The sequence below is a fragment of the Pagrus pagrus genome (assembly GCF_965226575.1).
Source record: "Pagrus pagrus genome assembly, chromosome: 12".
NCBI classification, from domain to species: Eukaryota; Metazoa; Chordata; class Actinopteri; order Spariformes; family Sparidae; genus Pagrus; species Pagrus pagrus.
In genome coordinates, this window is record NC_140196.1 from 13,622,079 (window position 1) to 13,643,873 (window position 21,795).

The window sequence follows — 21,795 nt, forward strand, 5'->3', positions numbered from 1 at the left end:
ATCTGCCAAAGAGTGTCAGGTTGCACGGTAGCTTCACTTCTTGCTCACTGACCTCCCTGCAGCTTGTCAAGGACTTGGGGTTTACCAAGCAAAGCTGTTGCACAAGTGCTCTGCAGAAAGAGACTAAAAGTACCTTGTACATTATTAAATTTATAACTGTCACATATACTAACCTCGACTATCTTACACTGCCGTGCAACTTGGCAAGAACGCATTTATCCAAGCCAAACGTGTTGAACCTGAGCCATGCAGAGAACCTGCGCCATGTATTTCACTGCAGTACATGGCTACATGGCTTCACGGAGTCCAAAAATAGTTAAACACAAATTAACCTATTGTATTAGCTATTTTGACGAGCTGCATAACGATCTGCCTAGCTGTTTCGTTAGCTAGCTAGCAAACTATCAATTTGCAGTAGCCTAATAAAGAACATTTATTGCTTTTTGTTTTAAATGTAGCATCAAACAGAGATAAACCCCTAAATGGTAAAAAAAAAAAAAAAATAGTGCTCAAAATTAAAAATAAATATGACATTTCTATAATTGTGGCCATTCTCACTACGGCTCATGCTAACTTTGCGCTTGACCTCTTTGTTATTGAGTTCTGAGAAACATGACTCCAGCAAAACACATATCAAGGCAAGCAGCCCCTTCGAAACCTTTTTCAATATATGGAAAATTAAACAATCATTTCAAATGCTTGCATGTGAGTCCAAACATAGCCCCATGAGTTAGCTGTTTTTGCTAGCCACATAGGGAACTACTCACTGGGCAGCCGACTAACCAAATAACTTGATTGTTAGCTGGTTAAACTATCACACCATAGGCTTGAAATTATCATATTTTGGGGGAAATTATAATTTGTGCGTAGGAGTAAATAAGTAACTTTACAGAACACATATTTAAAGTAAATAACTGGGCTAGCGAGAAAGACCAAGCACCACCTCCAACTTGTTTCAGATGAATGTAGAGCAGCGACAGTCATGCTAACGAATCGCATTCATCATCAGAGCCTACACCGAGCATGATTGACTGAAAAAAGCTCACATAAGGTGTATGATCCATATTTTGCTTTCCTGATCAAGAGGAAATGAGTTAAAACTGTTCTTGGGGTCAAGAACACACCAGTTCTTTCTGGATTAGTACAGAAAAAACACCTCTGATGTGAGTCCGACCTCATTTGGCTCGTTATGACTCATTCTCTCTGTGTTTATGGTAGCAGAGCCTGTAGCAGTTGAACGTGGTTGTTACCATACATGAAAATGTAAAAGCCCTATTTGCAGTTGGCTGCTGCAGCGCTCTAACCGACTTACCATTTTACAGTACTGAAGTATGCTGAAAATAGCATGTTTCATATAACAGTAATGGCATTATTGATTCTTGTTCATGCAGTGTCTTTTTAATGCTCTGTTTAACTCTTGTATTAGTCTTTATTTAACCTAACAAAGGCTATCACAGTTTAAGGGCTCGTGTTTTACATTATAGACGCAGAGTTACGGTATCTGTCATCTCGTTAATTAAAAATGTTATTAATATCACACATCCTGATTGTGTTCAGATGACTCAATGTTCTGTTTTCACTCAGAGCCTTTTAAGCAGTTAACAGCTGATGAAGCCACATTATCTGCCCTCCTCATCTGTACTGTATGTGAACAATGAAATAATGATCTTTCTTGTGTGTTTTCTTGCAGTTGGGTGAGGACACTTTCAACCGTGCCAAGTTGTTGAACGTCGGCTACACGGAGGCTCTGAAGGACGCAGAGTACGACTGCTTCATCTTCAGCGACGTGGACCTGATCCCGATGGACGACCGCAACCTTTACCACTGCTACGACCAGCCGAGACACTTCGCCATCGCCATGGACAAGTTTGGCTTCAGGTGAGGTGATGGATTCCAACACTGATGAGCGAACATGGTGCCTGACCTCTAAGCACCAGTTCTGCTAGCATTTACCTCGATGAGTCTTGAAGCTGAGGAAGACCTCAGCCCATTTGAATGCAATATAGGTTATTGTCTTTGCCAAAATCTCTTTTGTAAAATATGTAGAATTTAAATATGCAGTCTGCTGCCTAGTATTGAGAAGGCCCACAGTCTTTGTTGTGACAGACAATTCACAGTACTTAATTTGACTAAATCTCATTATACTTTGAAATCCTTGTCTGAAGCCCAAATTAGCATAACATTACACCACAGTTCAATGCTGCCAATTTTTATTTGGTCATACTTCAGTAGTCCTAACAAGAGCACATGACACAAAGTGTAACTAACAAGTCTAGACTACAGCCTTGTGAAAAGATCCTGATTAGGCCCAGCCTGTAGAGAGCACACTGCTGCAGCTACTGTTTGTGCAGCATGAAGAAACCTTTGTGTGTGTTTTTCTTTTCATATTTTATACAATCGAGACAATGACTTTGTTGATGCCATTGTTGCTGTTAAATTCACTAATGAAAATCCGAGACAGTTTGTTGTCCACCACAAGACATATACCCGTTTCATACTGGAAAAACAACCCACTTACACCTGCTGACATCTGGTTTCTGTTTCCAGTGGGAAAGGGTACAATCTGTATTCATTACGGTGTCAATGACCCAGGTGGACGCGTTCATTTTTCCCCTTTTTCCAGCAAGATGTGATGACCTATTTGCGTGTAAAAAATAGTTTTTCCGAGCATCATTCAGTCAGCATTGAGTTTTAAAGAGAGACTTAAGGAAAGTAAAATATATAAAAGCATCCGATCAGTACTGTAAATGCACAACTCTCACTAGAGATGCGAAGGAAGCCAGATGTCTCACCCCTTCGCTACTTCCATCTCCAGCTCTGGAAAAAACGATGTGTCTAATTCAGTGTTGTGGATTAAGACTTTTTAGAACAAGTGTTAACGTCGTCTGGGTGCAGTGTGATGATGTTTGACCAGTTTGACCTTGAACATGACACACCAGAAACAAAAAACAGCAACATAAAGACAGCTTGTCTACTGACGATGGGAAAGGAGTCAATCGCCTAATTTTAGAATAATCCTAAAATGATTTGTGTGTATTCAGCAGCAAATGTCAGTCGCCTTGGCTGTCATTTCTGTTTGTGGAGAATCATTTATAACCAAGAAGTTTCAAGGACTTTACAGAGACGAAGAGATAAAAATCCAACAATGAGTCACAAAACAGAGACTTCCTATAATAGTCAGCATCATGAACCTTAGACTTCTTTGTGGAGGTGGAGGAAAAAACAGAGGAATCCTGACTTAGGAAGCATATTGAAAGAAACCTTTTTCAGAGAGGAACGCCACACATGAAAGACTGCAATGGATGCCAGTTTAAAGCTGAGGAATAACCCTGAAAACAACGGGGAAGAAATTCTGTTGTTGGGAAAGTCCCATCTGAGCAGCTCTCGAGCATATTATCAAAACGCAGTGTTGACAAAAGAGCTCCAGTTTTAATGATTGGTTAGCTAATGTTATAGTTGAGTCTTTAAATGGCACCACACCTGCCCTTAATTATCTAAAAGCACTGGAAGCATTGATTAATAGCCTAAACATGGCCGGTGAATGTGACCTACCGATTCAAGAGCTGTCAGTCCGCAAGAGTTATCCTATTGAAAACCCTCAGGGGCTCCAGCAGGTCCCTGATATAGTGCTCAATAAGCTAATGCTATCTGGCAACAAATACTATACCAGGTGGTAAGCAGGGTTGTAGCTAGCATTTCTTATTAGCAATGAATCAGTGAAGACTTTCTGGCTTCTAGAAAATTAAGTAAAGAGGAGATAAAAGTAAAGCCAGGTGGTTTGACTGAGTGGAGGGTCACATGATTGATTATAGTTAATTACCGTGGTAAAAATCAGATCACTGTACAAAATTGGTTCCCGAGGTCAAAGTGGTCTGAGTCTGCACTTTTACCATTTAGTCCTCCCAGTTTTAGCATTTAGGAAGACTGACTGAAATGAAATGAAATTTGATTCAGGCATCATGACGCAAGAGTACATTTTGTATTTTAGCAGGAAGACAACCTTAGCTGCTCTCAAAAGTAAAGGCACTGGAAGTTTTTGTGATACACAGTGAAAACATTGCCAGTGAAAGTCAGGTCACATTAAGTGCTATTCCATTACCTTAGCACCTCGCAACACCTAACAGCTCTCTGAGCAGAAAGGGTCACCTTGAAGTCCATTTCACAACACGGCTCTTTGCAAAACATTCCACAAATTACAGTCTTTCAAAGGACCTTATGCAATGAATTAAATTATATTACCATTATATTGTTCAGAGGTTTAAGTACTCGTTCCCTGGATGACACCCAGCATGAGTGTGCTACAGGCCCATTTGCACATTTATGGAGAGCACATTTTTGTTCGGTCATGACCCAATCCTGGAAACATTAGCATGCTATTCAGTGACTTACATGTGTCATCATGTTCTGTCAACTTTTAGAAAATTAAAGACAGGCAAAGTGGGAAATAATCAAATTGGTGACAGGTGCAATACACCAATAAAACAGGAACCACAAACTGGTGGAAAACCTGCAGTATGACTTGATTATTGGAGACTGATAGTCCCTGTCGATATGTGCCAGCTTTTAATGTGTACGATGTGATGAAAAATGTCAAGAAATGAAACTCTCTTATATCTATTTCCTGTGTCTTGTTGTCCCAAAGTCATAGTCCTGGTCAGAGCTGATGTAAATCGCCTCTGTAGTGTGTCCCCTGTCTTTAAAATGACCTCCGCCGGTCATGGAGACTGATTTCAGTTGCTCTTTGGTGTCCGGCCATGTTCACCCTCGGGCTGCCAAATCCCCCATGTGATCCGCGGTCCAGGTCCCGGCAACCAAGCCATGAGCTAATTAGCTAAGGGTAGCTAGCCACCCTCAAGGATAGATAGCAAAGAGCTGCAGTTCTTGGTAACTCCGGTGATATTCTGCCCCCTTTGTTTTTGGAGATACCTTCAAATGTGCTAATGAAGTTAGCAGTAACGTAGCGGTGCAGTGTGTACAGTTTAGGCAATATGTTGATAAATAAATGCTGAAAGACCCAAGCCAAGTTCACTGACACACTGAGGTGAAATGTATTTTCACCTGAAGAATATAATGGCTTAAATTGTTCACTTACAGTCACCTTATGTCACAGAATCACCTGCCACAGCTGGTTGTTTATCTGCCATCCCCAAGTTATTACTGGCTGTAAACAAGGAGCCAAAGGAGCTGAGGTGACCTTTGACATGTGTCTGCCGAATGTCATCTCACACTTTCACTATGTCTCAGAAGAGTTTGAATGTATTTCATGATGACTGTGAAACTTTTCCTTGGAAATAGTCAGACCATTATGGAGTTTCTGTTGAAGATATACCAGAATTGTTTTGTTTATCCTTTGAGTGAGACGTAATAAAAAGGTTTAATCGTTTCTCAAGATAAACATGCAAACACTATTTCACTCTTCTTCTTCCTCATCATATTGTTGCTGGGAGAACTTGTGCAGAAACATATGGTCTCATTAGTTTCTGCTTGTCATCTTGTACCAGGGAGCTGTCATATGTCTGACAACGTACACTGTACAGTATATACATACACACACTCACTCACACACACACACACACACACATAAACACACAAGCATCACCCTCTGGTTAGACTCCAGGCGGCTGTCATGACACTCGCAGCTGACGTCCGTCCCACTCCACTAGTCTCACGACTTTTGAGGAAAAAATAAAACGCTGGTATGCCTGATTTTGTCCACTGCCTACACACACACACACGCACATGCACACACGCACACATGCACACACACACACACACACACACACACACACACACACACACACACACACACACACACAGACCATCCTCCAACATGTCATACTCACTCTTTCTGGCCGTCTTTCTGTTCTCATCTTCTCTAAGCTCTAATTTCTCTATGTCATGTGTTTTCATCGTCCTAAGGTCACAGGATTCATGTTGGAGCACCTCTGAAATCCAATTTAGTGTCATCCAATGTTTCCGTCGTAAATGGGATTGCTGCAGGTAGCAAACTTGTCATCGAAGCCTTCATTGCATCAAAGCTAACAAGGCCTGTGAGGAATGACGTGTGGTCAGCTGCTCATAAGCACCAAAGTCCTCCAGTATGAAGGAATACAATGGCCCCTTGCTATGGCCAGTCATTTCATGTGCCCTGAGTGGATTATATATGGATAGGGATTATCCACTTATTATACAAAAAGGCACCCATAAATTATCCACTTAAAAACGCATCAAAGACAAGACACATTGGGAAAAGATCTGATTGCCTAAAACACTTCCAAGAGGTTATTCAAATGCTAATTATGTCATCTTTAAAGCTTCATGTAAAAAACAGAACTCCTCCTAATGCATCACATTAGGATAATGCATCTGACATTGTCAGTTTAGCAAGCACAGAGAAAATGCACAGGCACAGCAGTAGTCTGCACAGACGCTTGAAGCTTAAGAACGTAATTAAAAGTAATTATTTTTTATTAATGATAACTTTAATTTGAGTGGGTTGCCATGATTATATGATTTCATGAGCTGACTTATGAGAAAATGTTCCTTTCTCTGTGCACGAGCACAGACTTTTTACCCGGCAACAGTATGGACAAGGCAATCCCAACTTCCTTCATCGTGTTCAGTGAATTCAATTTGCTCCAGCTGGCATTTTTAAAAATCAGTTCGCCCAGTTAGCAATGATAATGCCTTCCTATGAATGCTGGAAACAAAGCAGGATGTGATGGAAATGATGGGAGCTCACATCAGTCTCACTGTCTCTGTTGTCCTCATTTACAGTAAGTGCTCTTGCTTCCTGTTGCAGGGATGTTTCTCTCTGACTTCAATGATTGGGATGAACATGGTTAAAGTGAGTTTTTGGGCTTCGGGTTTTCATTTAATTTAATTTGGAAGCTTTAGCTCAGCACGTTTAAAAACACCCTCCCGTCTTTTTCATCTATTCTTTTTTCTTTAATTTCACCAAAAACTCACTTTGTGCCACAGAGAAATGCAGCACATTTTCTCTGAAATTCAATAACATGCAAAAGAGCAGTGAGTTGAAGCCGCCAGTCTCCCTACTGTGTGTAAAGTATTTAGAGTTGTTTAGACAGTTATATTTTATTCATTTAAAATGCCACACATAGATCTTTTCCCCTCTTCTCATGTCTCGGTTTGAGCCTCCTCGCCTCCTCTCCTCGCATCTCAGTCCCTCCCAAATGAGGTGAGAGCAGAGCAGGTGAGGACGAGGCACGAGGGGAGAGGAGTTGAGGAGTTGAGGCAACGGGCTTTTAACAAAATGAGACATCTCTGCCCCGGAGCCTTATATTAAATAGACGTCAATTAAATGTGACGTGTGGCACAGCTACCACTGTTGCATTTTATGATTTCTGTCAGATGAGCATAACTGCGTTCATGTCAACTTGTATACATATATATTTTTCACTTATATATTAATTGAGACATGCATCAATATGCTGAGATCGATTTCTGGGAGAGAGGCGATGAGGAGGCACGAAATAGAGAAATGAGAAGAGCTGTTTGTCCTCCACTTCTTTCCATTTAACTTCTCCCCCGTCTCACTATCTTCTCTATTCCATCTCCTCCCCTCTCTCTCCTCCTGCAGGCTGCCCTACGCAGGATACTTTGGAGGAGTGTCAGGCCTCAGTAAAAAACAGTTTCTGAAGATCAACGGCTTCCCCAACGAGTACTGGGGCTGGGGAGGGGAGGACGACGACATCTACAACAGGTAACAGTGGAAGAATCTAGTGTGCTGGTTCTGCTGTGATGGTTTCCTCACAAAGAAAATGTGGCCTAACTCAAAGATTTCTTTTTAATTTTCCTAGGAGTGAAGTTTTAAAACTCAAACTTGGCTAAATTACTTGTCAAGATCAGAATTCTGCTATGACGACAGCTCACAGACAGAAAGTAATGTAGCATCTGTCAGGGTTATGTTCATTTATGTTCACAACCAACTGCAACACATTGGCGCTCACATGCACACAAATACGCACATTATTTCAGCCTCTCCTGGAGATTGCAGCAGTAAAAATGTGGTGAAGTCAAGTCCCTCCACTGAAAGTGACACTGCAGTTCCTGGCGGAGTGGTTGATTTATTGTAATTGTTCCGAGAATGAGAATGATTAGCAAATAAATTAACCTTTTGAAGCACTTCAGTCGGCTTTTAATGACTTCCTCAAGTTCACTAATAATGTTACTGTGGAAGTGAGCTGATCACAGACAGGGGAAGGATATGTGTTTGACAGGAAGACAGAAAGATGATGGCTTCAACGCATCGAACCACTTACAGGGCCATTAGATTAATTTATGTTCTACTCAGATGGTTGTTTGGGCTGAAAATTGTTTAATTACCTGGCGGAGTGATGATCCGACTACTAAACAAATGATTCAGCAAAGAAATTATGAAACCACCTTTGCATTGCACCTTAACCACAGCTGACATTTTCCATATATTCCCCCGATAAGCGCTCTGCTACACATGTTATGTTTGTCAGTCACATCAACAAACTGTAAATGTCCGCTCCAGATTGTTGAAATACACATTTAAGGGGGCGTAAGGATTTTCACAATTAAAGAAATCGTCAGTTGCCATGTCCAATTAGCTTCAAAAGACGTTTTATTTTAGTCACATAAGCAGATGCAGTTGCATTCAAAGAATCGTGTTCGGGTTCACTAATTATAAACACACACTCAGAGCCGCACAGACCGACACAGCAGGACGGTTCCTCACAAACAAAATGCGACCTCCATCTTTAGTGTATCTCTACTCTTTGTTTTTCTTTTTCTCCGCCTGTGTCCCGCTGTCACTCTCACACTGTGAAGCTTATCGTTCTCCTTTCAGTTTAATAGCATTATAAGAAAACTGAAAGTAGAGCATCTGAAAATCAGTGTTTTTCGAGAATGGATTGTGTCAGTCAACACAGCGTTCAGAAGATTACAGTTGTTTGTCAGTGTCTGGCAAGGAGTGATAAAAGTGATCTATGTGTGGTTTACTGACTAATCATGTTGTGTGTGTTTCTGTGTGTATGTGTGCAATTAAGAGCCTGACAGACAAAGTTTAAACTCTTAACTTTTTTATTGGATGATAGCTGAGGCAGATTTCCCTCGAGATGTTTTCTGCAGTCTTTCTTATTACAGCTGCTATGAAATGTGACGTGCGGGTGGACCTGTCACCATAATGACTTGTGTTAGTCGTTTTATCGTCCCAGAAATTATTGTGATAAACAATGTTTTTTTTTGTCATTTTAAGACCATTTTATGCCACTGATCTAATAATATAATAATATAATAATGCAAGCATGGCATTATAAAGAGCGATGAGCTTTTAATTCTGGAGAAAATTGGACATTACAGTGTGAAACAAATCACAAGCAAAAGCTGCATGAAAATGGCAATGTTGAGGTCATGTACATATATTGGTAAGTTGATAAGATATGTACGATGAGTTGATAATGTGATTTTCACATATAAACTGTCCAGACATTGACCTCTCTGACTTAAATTTACCTTCATGCAAACTGTCCATACATACTAAAATACATACTATTAAAAGTGGTGATGGAATGTAACTTCATAGGTTTACTCAAGTACAATTTTGAAGTACTTGTACTTTACTTGAGTATTTCCATTTTCTACTACTTTGTAACTTCGCTGCACCACATTTTGTAGTCAAATACAGTACTTTTTGCTCCACTTCATTTATTTGATAACTGTAGGTCCTAGTTACTTTGCAGATTGCAAGCTGATGTTGCATATCTGATCTGATTGGCCAGGCCAAATATCGGTCAACCCCTAGTATACTGTATGTACAATACATAATTTACTTCTATTTGTACTTTTGATACTCTAAAGGGAATTCCTGTATTTTTAAACCTGGGTTTTATTTCTTAAATGTATTGGTGTATGATTACTCAAATCACACTAGCTACAATGTGATCCTTTGGGGAAACTTGACTGTCAAAGTAACAGCCTCTTAACGTTCTTGTTTTTGCCACTCACAGGCTGATGTTGCTACTCTAAGAGTCTGACACAATACATGAAACAATTCCTACCCACCTGGCACGATTTCAGAGAGAGACTTGTATTCCTGGATACTACAAGGTCTTATGATTAACTGTTGTTTGACACATCGTCAGCCAGCCAGTAGCAAAAACAAGCACTTTTAATAGATGTAACTTTTACAATCGTAGTTGCCCCAAAGGATTACATTGCAGCCATTGTGGCCATGTCACGGCTGCCAGCTGTGGTGATCTACCGGACCGATTCCAAAACTTTTAGTTTGTATGAATAATTTTCACACCAAAACATGTAAATAAAAGGTCTATGTTTAAAAGAAAAATCCCCTTTAAGTCCATTTAATATCATTTAATGGATTAAATGGATATCTTTACTTTTACTCAAGTATGACTTTGGGGTACTTTTTTTACAGCACTGGTCAAAAGGCCACATAGAAAGATTCATCCTCAGATAGTATTTGTAAAAATCTTGTCCTTTTGAGCACAGCAAGACAATTGGAGTATTTCTTGCTGTGCTGTGCTCCTCTAGCATGTCCTTCATGGTTGACTTAAAGTAGCACTATGTAATGTGATTTTGCTGAACAGTGGACGCTCTGGTCACATGTGGCAGTTACAAGATAATGGCTAATTGAATTTCCCTTTATTTCCCAGGATTGTCTGAGGTCAGTTGCTTTAACGATATCGGCGGGGCATCCTGATGTTTAGATCCCATCTATAGAATCACTGCAGTACGTCCATGGACTGAGTCTGTCCAGGACCATCGCACTCTCTCCCTCATTGTGTCTTGTCTTTTTTTCTTTTCACAGCTTCAATATATTAAACTATAATTGCACCGTGATTTGTCTTGTCTAACAGATTTATTGACAAGTGTCATACCTCAGTGGAAGAAAATAAGATACGATAGGAAGCTGACAATAAATCTCGCTCTCTATAAACTAGATGTAGTGAGCATATAGCCAGCCCCTCTCTGCCTTCTTCACCTCCTTGTTTATTACAAACTGAGCCTGTAAAAATCCCAAAGTCAATCTTATAATAAATTAATGAAAAAAAAAAAATTGGCAGAAACAAGTGAATAAAGCTGAGCATGAAGGTTTTTGTCTGGCCTTTCTCTCAGGCTCACCCCCACCCCTCCCAGCATCCACCTTCGCTTTTCAGGCCTGGCTTGTTTTTAAGCCTTTCACAGAGCAATCAAAAGGGAAATGCCCTTGAAAACACACACACAAGCTGTTGGAAAACAACGGCGTGTAGATGTAGCTGAGGCTATTGATGCAAGCGAAATAGTCTCCTACTCACTTTTCTCATGTAAAACCTTTTAATTAAAATGTTGTGAGTCTTTAGGCCTACTGAAATATTGGGTAACACTTTCTATGAAGGTCATTTCTATAATGCATTACAAGCACACTGAAAACACAGGCTTCATGAAACTTTATAATTTTTTTAATCATGCATGACAACCTATAACAAGGTCATAGGATAATTTAATTCAGCATTCATAATGATGCATCCACTGTATTCCTAGCCCCTATGATACCTTGCGCAAATGAGAAGAAGAACCTTTATTTTATCACATACAATCCTACAATGTAGTGAAACTGGCTCTCTGCCTTTTAACCTTCCCGGAGGAGCAGTGAGCAGCCAACATACAACTTAGCCAGTGTGTTGGTCAAGGGCACTGACCAGAGAAACCCACGTAAGCATGAGGAGAACGAGCTGGAATTCAAAACCAGGACCTTCTTGCTGTGAGGCAGCAGCGTGGCATGCTGCCCAATTGCGGGCACGATTTCCGGCACATCCTGTTTCTCAGCGTTTTTCTTGGTAACAGGACACTAATCCTCTTTTGTTAGAGAAATTGTTATGGCGTATCATTCATTCATGAAGATCTAGGTTAGCAACTTTCACGAGTGAGTACTACTAACACTATAATTACTGCTTAGTCCACCTAGCTAATGCCTCTCAAGCCCTGAAATTGCAGCCGGCGTGTCAGTTACGCTTCTTCTGCCGAGTACTGAAAGTATCACTACAAAAATCGTGTCCCCAGTAACCTCCAAAGGAAACGCATGCCTCCATTGCCAAAGTGACAACAGTGTCTAAAAGAAGAATCAGAGTCCTTGGTTACACAGCACATTGTTATGCATAAAGCAGACTTTATTAGAATAAAACTGTGAAATACATAACACAAAGTCCAAGCACAAATGTTGGCAAAAAAGGCAACAAAGACAGAGGGAGCAGTCAAGGGCAAAACCAAGAGCATAGAACTATAAGAATACAAAAACGAAATAAAAGTACAAACCAAAAAGCGCTGAGATAACAGGCAGGAAGGACACGGGACTGAGACACATGACAAAACAGGTGAACTGACCGAGAGTAATTGAAAAACACAGGCCTAAACAGACAGGGAGTGATGCACTAATGGGACCCAGGTGAGGAGCAAAAATGGCAGGAAAACAGACAAAGGGAGGAAGTAGAAAACGAAACATGACACATGAGGACGGACCTTACAAAATAAAACAGGAAATAACTAGTGCCAGTTAGCAAATGCTTGCAAACAGACAAGCTAAACTAAGATGAATTTGCAGCTAAACATCAGCATTCTAACTGTAAAATTAGCATTAAGCTCAAAGCAACACCGTGCAGAACATGCACGTCTCGCCGTCCTTTCCTGGTCTTGTAGAGGCACGTTTTCCCTTCAGATCTCAATAGAGAGACGCTTATTATTGCTTTCCTTTTTGAAATTCAAAGCATCATTCTTATGAGATCTGATGCAAAAAGCGTTCTAACAATGAAAGCTGTGGTAGCGTGCAGCGTGGAGGATGGAGTCTCCAGCTGAGTGAACTAACAGCCTAGTCGGCTCAGTCTCTCAGTGCTCAGTAAAACGACTCGAGGAGGAGGCTGCAGGGATGGGGAGATAAAAGAAGGGCGGTATAGATCAGAGTGTGTGGCGTGCGTGAAATCTGCACCTTGTTTTTTACTCTGTCGGTAAAAGGTAGCAAAGTTCACGGGTCTGAACCGTGTAAACAGCCAACGTGTCCATCAGCCCGGTGTCCAGTCAAAGTGTCCTTGAGCGCGACACTGAACCTCCATCTGCTCCTTCTTTGAAAGCTAGAAAAAGAAGCATCAGCTAAATGACTAAATTGCTCTTTTACTCTCTACTTCAGCACTCCTCCCTCGCTCTATTTGTCCTCTCCTCTGCCCCTCTAACCCCCCACGTCTTTTCCTTTCTCCCTCTCTTGCTTCCCTCCAGCGATTTCCTTTTTTATGCTGGTTTTGATGCCACAGACCATGGCATGGCCACTGCCTGAAATGGTTCCTGCTAGTGTAATGCCAGCCCAAGGGAACTGGCTGTCCCTGCTGCTCAGTGTGGCCCGAGCCCGTGGCAAAGAGGACACATGCCACTTGCAAAACTGCCAGTGTCACTTGCCCCCCTCCCACCCCTGTCTGAAAAAGTTGGTGGATATTACAGAGACAGAAGGAGAGAGGTTTTCTTTCTCACTCTCTCTGAACATGCATCAGTGGCCTCGGGCAAAGACTGTACCTGTCCCTGGGGCATCCACGGCACACCGGTCTTCAACACACACACACACGCTGTCTTTTTTATTCCTTTCTTCCTTGCCCTTTCCCCTTTCCCGCTTCTAACCCTCCCAGCGGTGGCTCTCGACAGAGCCTGAGCCAGCATCATGCATACGTGCAGCCACAGCGGCACAAGGACCGCACGTGTTTCTGTGAAGCCTCCGTTCAACGCAGGATATTTTGGGCTCAACACTTTGAGAATGCCAAGCCTTTGATAAGTTCAATCACACTTCCAGGTTGTGGAAGTCACCGCCTTCGGGTCAGGTCGAGGCTGTCGAGTGTTTTAAATCTCATGTTGTTGGGTTTTTTTTTTCTTTTTTATTGATGCTCTCGCCTGCCTCAATTAATCCTCGGGATCTTGTTCGTCTTTGTTTCATCAACCATATTTCCTTTCTTTTTTCTTTGTGTTTTGTTTCTCTTTTCATTTCCTCTGAAGCACGTTTTAAGGTGTTAAAAAGGGCTATATAAAGACGATATTTAAACTGAAAGCCTGAAGACCAGGGACGGGTTGATCGAAATCTCCAGTTACAATACTGCACATACTGACTCCTGTGTTGAGCATCATTACCAGCAATAATTGATAACGAGAAAGGACACGTCTTTATTATCATTCGATCATGTTCTGGTTAGGATCGTGCCAAAAGGCGATGCCATAGTCCATTCTTGTGAGGATTCTCTGTACATGCCTGAGAAAGTCAGCTTTTCGTGCCAGCCGTCCTCACACAGTCAAAAACACCCCCACTCCCCTCCAAGTACCAGAACTGCTGGGTTTCCCACACACTCGAGCCAGTCACGCACTCTCTATCAAGCAGTAATTCAGTCATATCTGCCATTAAATGTCTCCTCGCTCCAACATCGTTTCTAGACAAATAAAAGCAAGCATCCACGGGGCTTGGCAGGCAGAACAAACAAGCCCCCGCTGGGTAAACGGAGAGCAGGCGGGCACATTTTCCTTATGATGTGATACTCTCAATACGACAGTCACAGAAGAGAAGTCAACACGGCGCAGTGGAGAGCACCTCCTTGATACTGGAGTCGAATCGATGTGAAGGTGAAGGCGAGGTGACGGAGGGAAGCAGCGGCACACGGACAGAAAGAGCAGCAGGAATGTGCAGCGTAGATGAGTGTGAGGCGGCCCAGCTGGGTGGTTTGCGGACATCATTGATCAGTTGATATTTTAATGAGCGTCTTGTGTTTTTTGCGACCTACATGAACTTTAAAAGAGTTTGTCGTGGATGATTAAAGCCGTCTTCATTTTGGATCTCGCCGTCAGACACGTTCCTTAAAGGCTGCTGAAGCATGAAGGTGGTGCTCCTCTCTGCGCCACCATTGTTTTGAAATCTCAGCGCTGTGGGCTGTGGCTGTTTTAAGTCCCAATTCCCAAGACCACTGACCAAGTCAAAAGCCGAGGACTTACTAATGATGCTGACCTGAATTTTTATTCACACATCAGCAGCATCACTAAAATAACCCGCCATCCTCTCGGGAATATCTCAGAATTTCAGGTCTCTCAGGTCTGAGTCAGATTCTGATTCTGAATCTGTTTCTGATGGTTTTCCTGTTAAATTTATTCACCAGCCCCACTTGATTCAATTGAATAAGAATTGATTTTAAAATTTTGCTCCTTGTCTGTAGAGGACTTATTAGTCTGGCTCCAGAATACGTTTCTAACATGCTTTGAGTCTATCAGCCCAACTGATCCCTCAGATCACATGACAGACTTTTTATTTTTTGTTTAGCTTTTAATTAGTCGTGTGTATGCATGTTGTTCGCCTGTGTCTTAACCGTTGTGTGAACAGGAGTGTGGGATCAGAAAAAGCTTCCGAGTGTCGTTCTAGAGGGATGTTAAAAAATGTGACGCCTAATTTGGAGGACTTGTTGCAAGGGAGGGGTGCAGTGCAATGCTGCCAGCTAAGTAATGAAGTGCCCTCCACCTTCTTCGACTAAAAAAAACGTCCTATAATTTTGCACTTGTTTTGGGCTCAATGATATTGATTAAAAACAAACAACAAAAACCTCTTGACTCATCAAAATGACCTCTCTAAAACAAATCCTCTAAGGTCAGCTGATCTGAGTTAATTTGAAGTGAGATAAATCCGTTCAACCGCCAAAGTATTCTTCATTTAATATTTTCAATGTCAAACATTAATAGACAAGTGAGTCTGAGCTTTTCTTATTAAACAGGGTCTCAGAAGGTCACTTACTGTAATTACATAAATTAGCAGCTGAAATGGTTACGTGAGCAAAAATGTGCCACGATGGCCCCTTTTGTATATATTTCACATTAATGCATCGACTGATTCTGATATTTCTGAAGCTATATGTCACTCAAAATGCATTATATATCAATAATTAGTTATTTAATTGAAGAAGTAAGTAATAGACAGCATAGTACAGTTACAATCCATAAGATTAAAACAAACTAAATTTTTGATGATTAGTTGTTGAGCATTTTGGGTCCACTTGTTACTAAACATAACAATGGTTCACTCTCCTAACGCCACATCGAAGCCTTATTAAGTTAAACTGCTGATGCAGACCGAAACACGTGGTGGCTTTTATTGTGAAGCAGTCGCAGGAAACACACTGCGAACCGTAATGTCACAACTCTGTATCATGTCTTTTTATTTTGACTGAGCTGTTCCTCTGGTCATTAGTGGAATAAAAAGCTCCATATAAACGCAGCTACAGTCGGAGTCCTGGAGTGAATCCATTAAACATTAAAGTCTACTTAACTAACAGAGGCACCTCGTCCATTTGAAGAGCTCTGTGAAGTAGAGTGGACCGTCCAGCACTTCTCTCCCCTTAGAAAAATATCTGCCCTCTAATATGATCCACCATGAAAAGTTGCATTTGCAGCCTGAGGCAGAGGAGGACTCAGTGTGTGTGTGCGTGTGTGTGTGTGTGTGCAATAAAGAGCATTATTATAGCAGGTTGGACAGTGGTCTGAGCACACACACTCACACAGACCATGGACCTATTTGATTGGATTAATCAGGAGTTTCTCGAGCTCTCCTCTCTTATTCCCACCAGTGGAGTTAATTGCATTAGAGCAATGGAGTGGAGGAGAATTGGGTGCTAAGTCTGATGTCCTGCCTCAGTTCCCTCTTCCTGCAGAAATGAGATGGGAGAGGAGGAGGAGGAGGAGGAGGAGGAGGAGGAGGAGTGGGTGGTGACGACGGTGGTGTGTGGAGGGCAGAGAAAGAGAGTAATAGAAAAGTGATGGTGTGTGGGTGAAAGAGAGGTTTTCATCTCAGCAGGAGCACATCTGGGTGCTGCATGAGCGAAAACTTTTCAAATGGCCTTTTGCCTCTTTCACACACAAACTGAAAGTTTCCACTTAGAAAAAAAAAGGATTGTTAAATGACTGAAATAAAATAAGCTAATGTCTTTTTCAAAGGCATGAGTCAGGATGTGAGGTTGACAGAGCTAAAATCAGTCAGTCTGAAAGCTAATAAGGAAAATCAGTGTATCATCAGAAAAGCGCAGACCCCTGCAGGGCGGTTGTATTTAGAGAAAGGAGAGGAAAAAGACCTCAACCTGTGAGTTTTTTAATGAGGACTTTTTATCACATCTTTTTTCAATTTTCATGCTTAATTTTACACAGCCACTTTAAAGATGCGGATAATGATTAAACACACTGTGAACCCTTTCAAAAAAGCAGCTCCACGCTGTTTAGATAAGCCTTTCTTACATTTTAGTTTTCTTTTACTCCTCTTAAGTCTGAATTTTGTAGTATGTTTGAAATTGTGGAGCTCTCTGTGACATCTCTTGAAAATAACTAGAAATAATTCTTTATTTCTGAAAATCTATAGGATTCAAATCTGATTCTTGCTGCAGCTGGTGGAAAAAAACCAAAACATTTTCTTGGAATGGATGTAACAATGAAGTGTTGTCAGAAGTATTGAAAAGTTGATAAATATTGATACTGATGGTATCCAATATCATTATATAGGTACTGTATCAAAGGTAGAAATTCCAGTATCATAACAACAATGCGACAATGTAAAAGTACGTCTGTTTCTTTCCCTTCTATCTAGATATTTGTATCCATGTCCTGTATAAAAACACTTATTTCTGTTTTTCCCTTCCTTCAAAAGATTCAGTCTTTAAAGCCAATCGTATGGAAGCCTCATATTGAAGCACATTATTGCCAGTTAAAGAAAGAGAAAGATGAAAACCAAGCTTGACGTCATAATTATGAGACAAAAAGTCATAATTATTGGATAAAAGTCACAATCATGAGATAAGAAGTCACCATGTATCTCATATATCTCATATCTCATATATATATATATATGCATATATACATATATATAAAAATGTTCTTTAACTGGTGGAAATGGACTTCCATGTGAGTTAGATGAGTTTTGGTCAGTTTCTGCTCCGCTGCCTTCTTGCATGTGGATTTCCTGCACCGGCAGCTGCTGACTGTGGCTTTCCTGCCAGACCATAGCTTCAGCTCAATGCTTCATTTCGCTCACCCTCCCTCCCTCTGTCTTCCTCAGACCCTCCACTCTGATCCCTGCACTCTCATTTTCTTCCTGAGCATTTCAACCTTTTTTTCTGCCCTGTTTCTGTGTGTGCATCCCTCATTATTGAGCCCTCTGATACAGTTTGACGCAGAGGTGGTTCAAGAGAGAAAGAGAGAACTTTATGTATCCGCTTCAGAAGATCTAGCCCTCACTTGGAAGGTCATGTGTGATAAAAGTGCACATTTTGGATGACTGGACAGGTTATATAATGTACAGTTGCAACAGAAACAGAAAGCCCCTGAGCATTCGTACTCCTCAGTAACATGTGTATAGTGTTCCTACACACCTAATCTGACTTTTGGATTTAAAAAAATGGCATCAAATACATATAAGAGTTGTTTTCAAATAGGTGAGGATGCAGAAAATAGGATTTTTTAATAAGCTGAACACCTGTTTTACATGCAATGTGTGGCTCCCTCAGCTGAAAAAAAGGGAAACAGAAACAAAATAAGAAATATGATTATGAATGCATTAATACAAATGTAAATATGTAAATAATACAGCAAGCTCAGATCTAAATTCAGCCTGCCTTCCTCTTTTTTGATATTTGCATCTTGAATTTGTTTCACAGCCGTTGTCTTTTATGATATGATTTCTATTTTTGGTGTCTTTGATACTTTTTACTGCTGCCGTATCATTTTTCTTCATATGATTCAGTTTTCTAGTTCTTACTGTTTTAATATAACTTCCTGTTTGACACTCACCACATGCCTCTGTCTTAATAAAGGTTGGTAGACTAGTGTGAACTCCAGGGACACTGATGGAAATAAGTCCAGGATTTTATCACTCTGTCCCAGACGAAGCCCGATAAGCTTTATAAATATATTAGAATGAAGAGAGAAAAAGCTGCAAGGAGACAACTGGGTAATTTATTCATCTGTGTCGCATCTCTGTGATAGGTGTAAAGTGCGGGAGGGTGCACGAACTTCTCTATGTCTGGTTGAATATTGGGAGGACATTTTTCACTTTTAGTTGTGACATAAAGACAGAAGTGGTTCTTTTTGGCTGCTCTGGGGATGTTATCACATTATCTTTGCTTATCTGAAAAAAACTGGGAATGTGCTTTTGTCGCCTCTTTTTAAACAGCGGCTGCATTAAATGACTTCCTGACTGCGCTTGGAGAAAATGTATTATGATAGAAGTCGCTCTGGTGAAAAGTTTAACAAGATTCGGGGACCATTTTATAAGTGGTCTGGACAAAGACTCGGACTGTGTTCCTCTGTTAATGCTTAATGGATTCACTCCAGGAGTCCAACTGCAGCTGTAACTTTCCTTTATGGAGCTTTTTATTCCAATGATGACCAGAGGAACAACTCAATCAGAATGAATTTGCCTTTTATAAAGTTGTAAGGTTTCAGTCCTGTTTTAATACGTTGTGTTTCCAGTGACTGCTCAACAATAAAAGCTCTTTGTGGAGCAGCAGCAGTGTCAACTGCTCACTTCGGATTTGTCACGTTTAAACAAAACTAGACCCAAACGCAAGACATGAAGAGGAGGGAGGTTAAATTAAAAAAAAAAGGTGAGCTTAAACACACAAAATACAAGTTACAGAAGGAAGTCGACAAAAAGATGGCAACAAAAAGGAAACAAAAACGGAGGAAGCAGGCAGGCAATAATTAAGAACTACAAAAGATACAAAACTAAATAAGTGCAAAGCAAAGAAGCACTGGCAACACAGGTAGGAACACGAGGAGCATGAGTAATATGAGGAACGCAGGAGACACAGGACTGACGTGGGGAAACAGAGCAGAACTGACAAAGAGAGACAAAGACACCCACTTAAATACACAATACTACATAACTAATAGGACACAGTTGACACTGATAGGGCAATCAGAGGGAAGAGATTCAAAAGACAAGGAAGTGGAAAATAAAACATGACACATGAGGAGAGAACTACAAAATAATCAGGAAATAACTGAACCCAGAAGCTCAAACCATAACAGGATTAGCGTGATAACTCGGCCCAAAAAAATCAGAGGTGGTTTCTTTCATTAAATCCTGACCCATTCTCCTAAAAACAGCCTGGTCTACTCCGCGTCTCCACTTTCGTGATCCTACTGTACCCAAACGCTTTTACTCGGCTCTCCCAAAAAGAAATATCAGAAAACGCTTAAAGGTCCCACACAGCGGGGTATTTTACAGCAGCCACCCACCTGCTGTGTTTCGGTGGAGGTGGCTGTTGAATGTGTCGGCTGCGGATTATATACATCACACAGGGGAGGCTGAAGCTTCCCATGCTGCAGCTCCACTGGATCCTCGGCGTCCTATCCCTTACATAATATTCACACTACGCTGTCACACCGCGTTACTGCCTACTGCCTGTCAGAGTGGTGAGAAATAATGACTGCACTGATGTGTTTTTTGGAGTGTGTGTGTGTTTGTGTGTGCGTGTTGGTGCTACAGCTGAAGTTTTGTTTTGGTTCAAGGACACGATTCTGTCTACAAGGATGAGAAGAGGCCGGTTGATTAGTTGCCACACAGTTCATTACAACACACACGTATTCAAACTCACGAAAGCGCACGACCCAGCGAGGTCACGATGAAGAGGAAGTTTCTTTCAGACATTTTTTTGTGCAAAAAGCAGCCCAACAGAGCTCATTGGATGTAGCAACACCGAGCTTGATTTTACAATGTGTGAATGCATTTGAGCATGCATATGGGGAATAATTACAGCTTTGTGTGCGTGTGAATGTGTGTGTGTGTTTTTCTTTTGTGAACAAGAATCTTGGAGGAGCGTTAATCGTCATGCAAAGTTTCATATTGACAGATGATGAGATGGAGAGCCAGCCCACCCTCAGAGTGTTTTGTGAGACTCAAAGGATTTTTGATGACGCCGTAGCAAAATATAGAGATTTCAAGGAGGCTCTGATAACATTTTACACAAGCAAACACTCTCTAATCAATTTTTGTCTGAGGACACTGTGGATGTTTAAAGTGTGACGGGCTGGTTGACTATGACCTCCGAAGCTTGGGACACTGGAGAGTGAACCACAGAAGAAAAACTCTCTGAAAGCACAAACTAAAACTCTGAACTGTTTGTGCATTCACACCTTTTTTCAAGCTGTCAGACGCCACAAATTATGTCATCTGTGGACTGTGACTCATAATCCACTCACCTTCTGCTCACTTCACATTTGCTTAGCGAGTGACATGTTTCACTGTCAGTCTTAACTGTCAGCAGTAAACCAGCAAAGTCGACCACACACAAGACCGCAAGCTCAGAAGTTAAGATATGTTGTCGTGTCAGAATCAATTTGTTCATCCTTGGCACTTTTGTTTAGGAAAACGTTCCTATTTCTCCAAATGTTTCAATGTTGCTGAAGTGTTAAATGTATGGGAGGCTTAATTAATGTCGTAAGTTACAGAAAAGTGTGTAACAAATCATCACTGTTGGGTTTAACCCTGGAAAACTACGGCATTTTATGTTTAACAGGCTTTATTTGTTGATGTTCCAGTCCAGTGGTGGAAAGTAAAGTACATTTACTCAAATACTGTACTTGTGTACAATTATAAAGCACAGCCCATCCTGAAGTACAAAGCACTGTTAAAGATTCAACCAGTCTTTTGTTTGTTCTTAGCTTTTTTCACTAAAGAGACATTTCCCCTCTACACTTCTCAGATGGTTACCTTTAAATAGCCGCCTGAAGCCCAAAGAGGTAAAACTCTTTCTAAACAAAATA

General features: G+C 41.0%; 1 protein-coding gene across 1 annotated transcript in view; it reads left to right on the top strand.

Moving 5' to 3' along the window:
• Nucleotides 1-21,795, top strand: part of b4galt2 (UDP-Gal:betaGlcNAc beta 1,4- galactosyltransferase, polypeptide 2) — a 173,527-nt gene that overhangs the window by 132,499 nt on the left and 19,233 nt on the right. Inside the window, exons 5-6 of the mRNA XM_084369625.1 lie at nucleotides 1,691-1,878; nucleotides 7,601-7,723. Coding sequence (XP_084225751.1) covers nucleotides 1,691-1,878; nucleotides 7,601-7,723 — 311 coding nt within the window. The remainder of the gene's footprint in view (nucleotides 1-1,690; nucleotides 1,879-7,600; nucleotides 7,724-21,795) is intronic.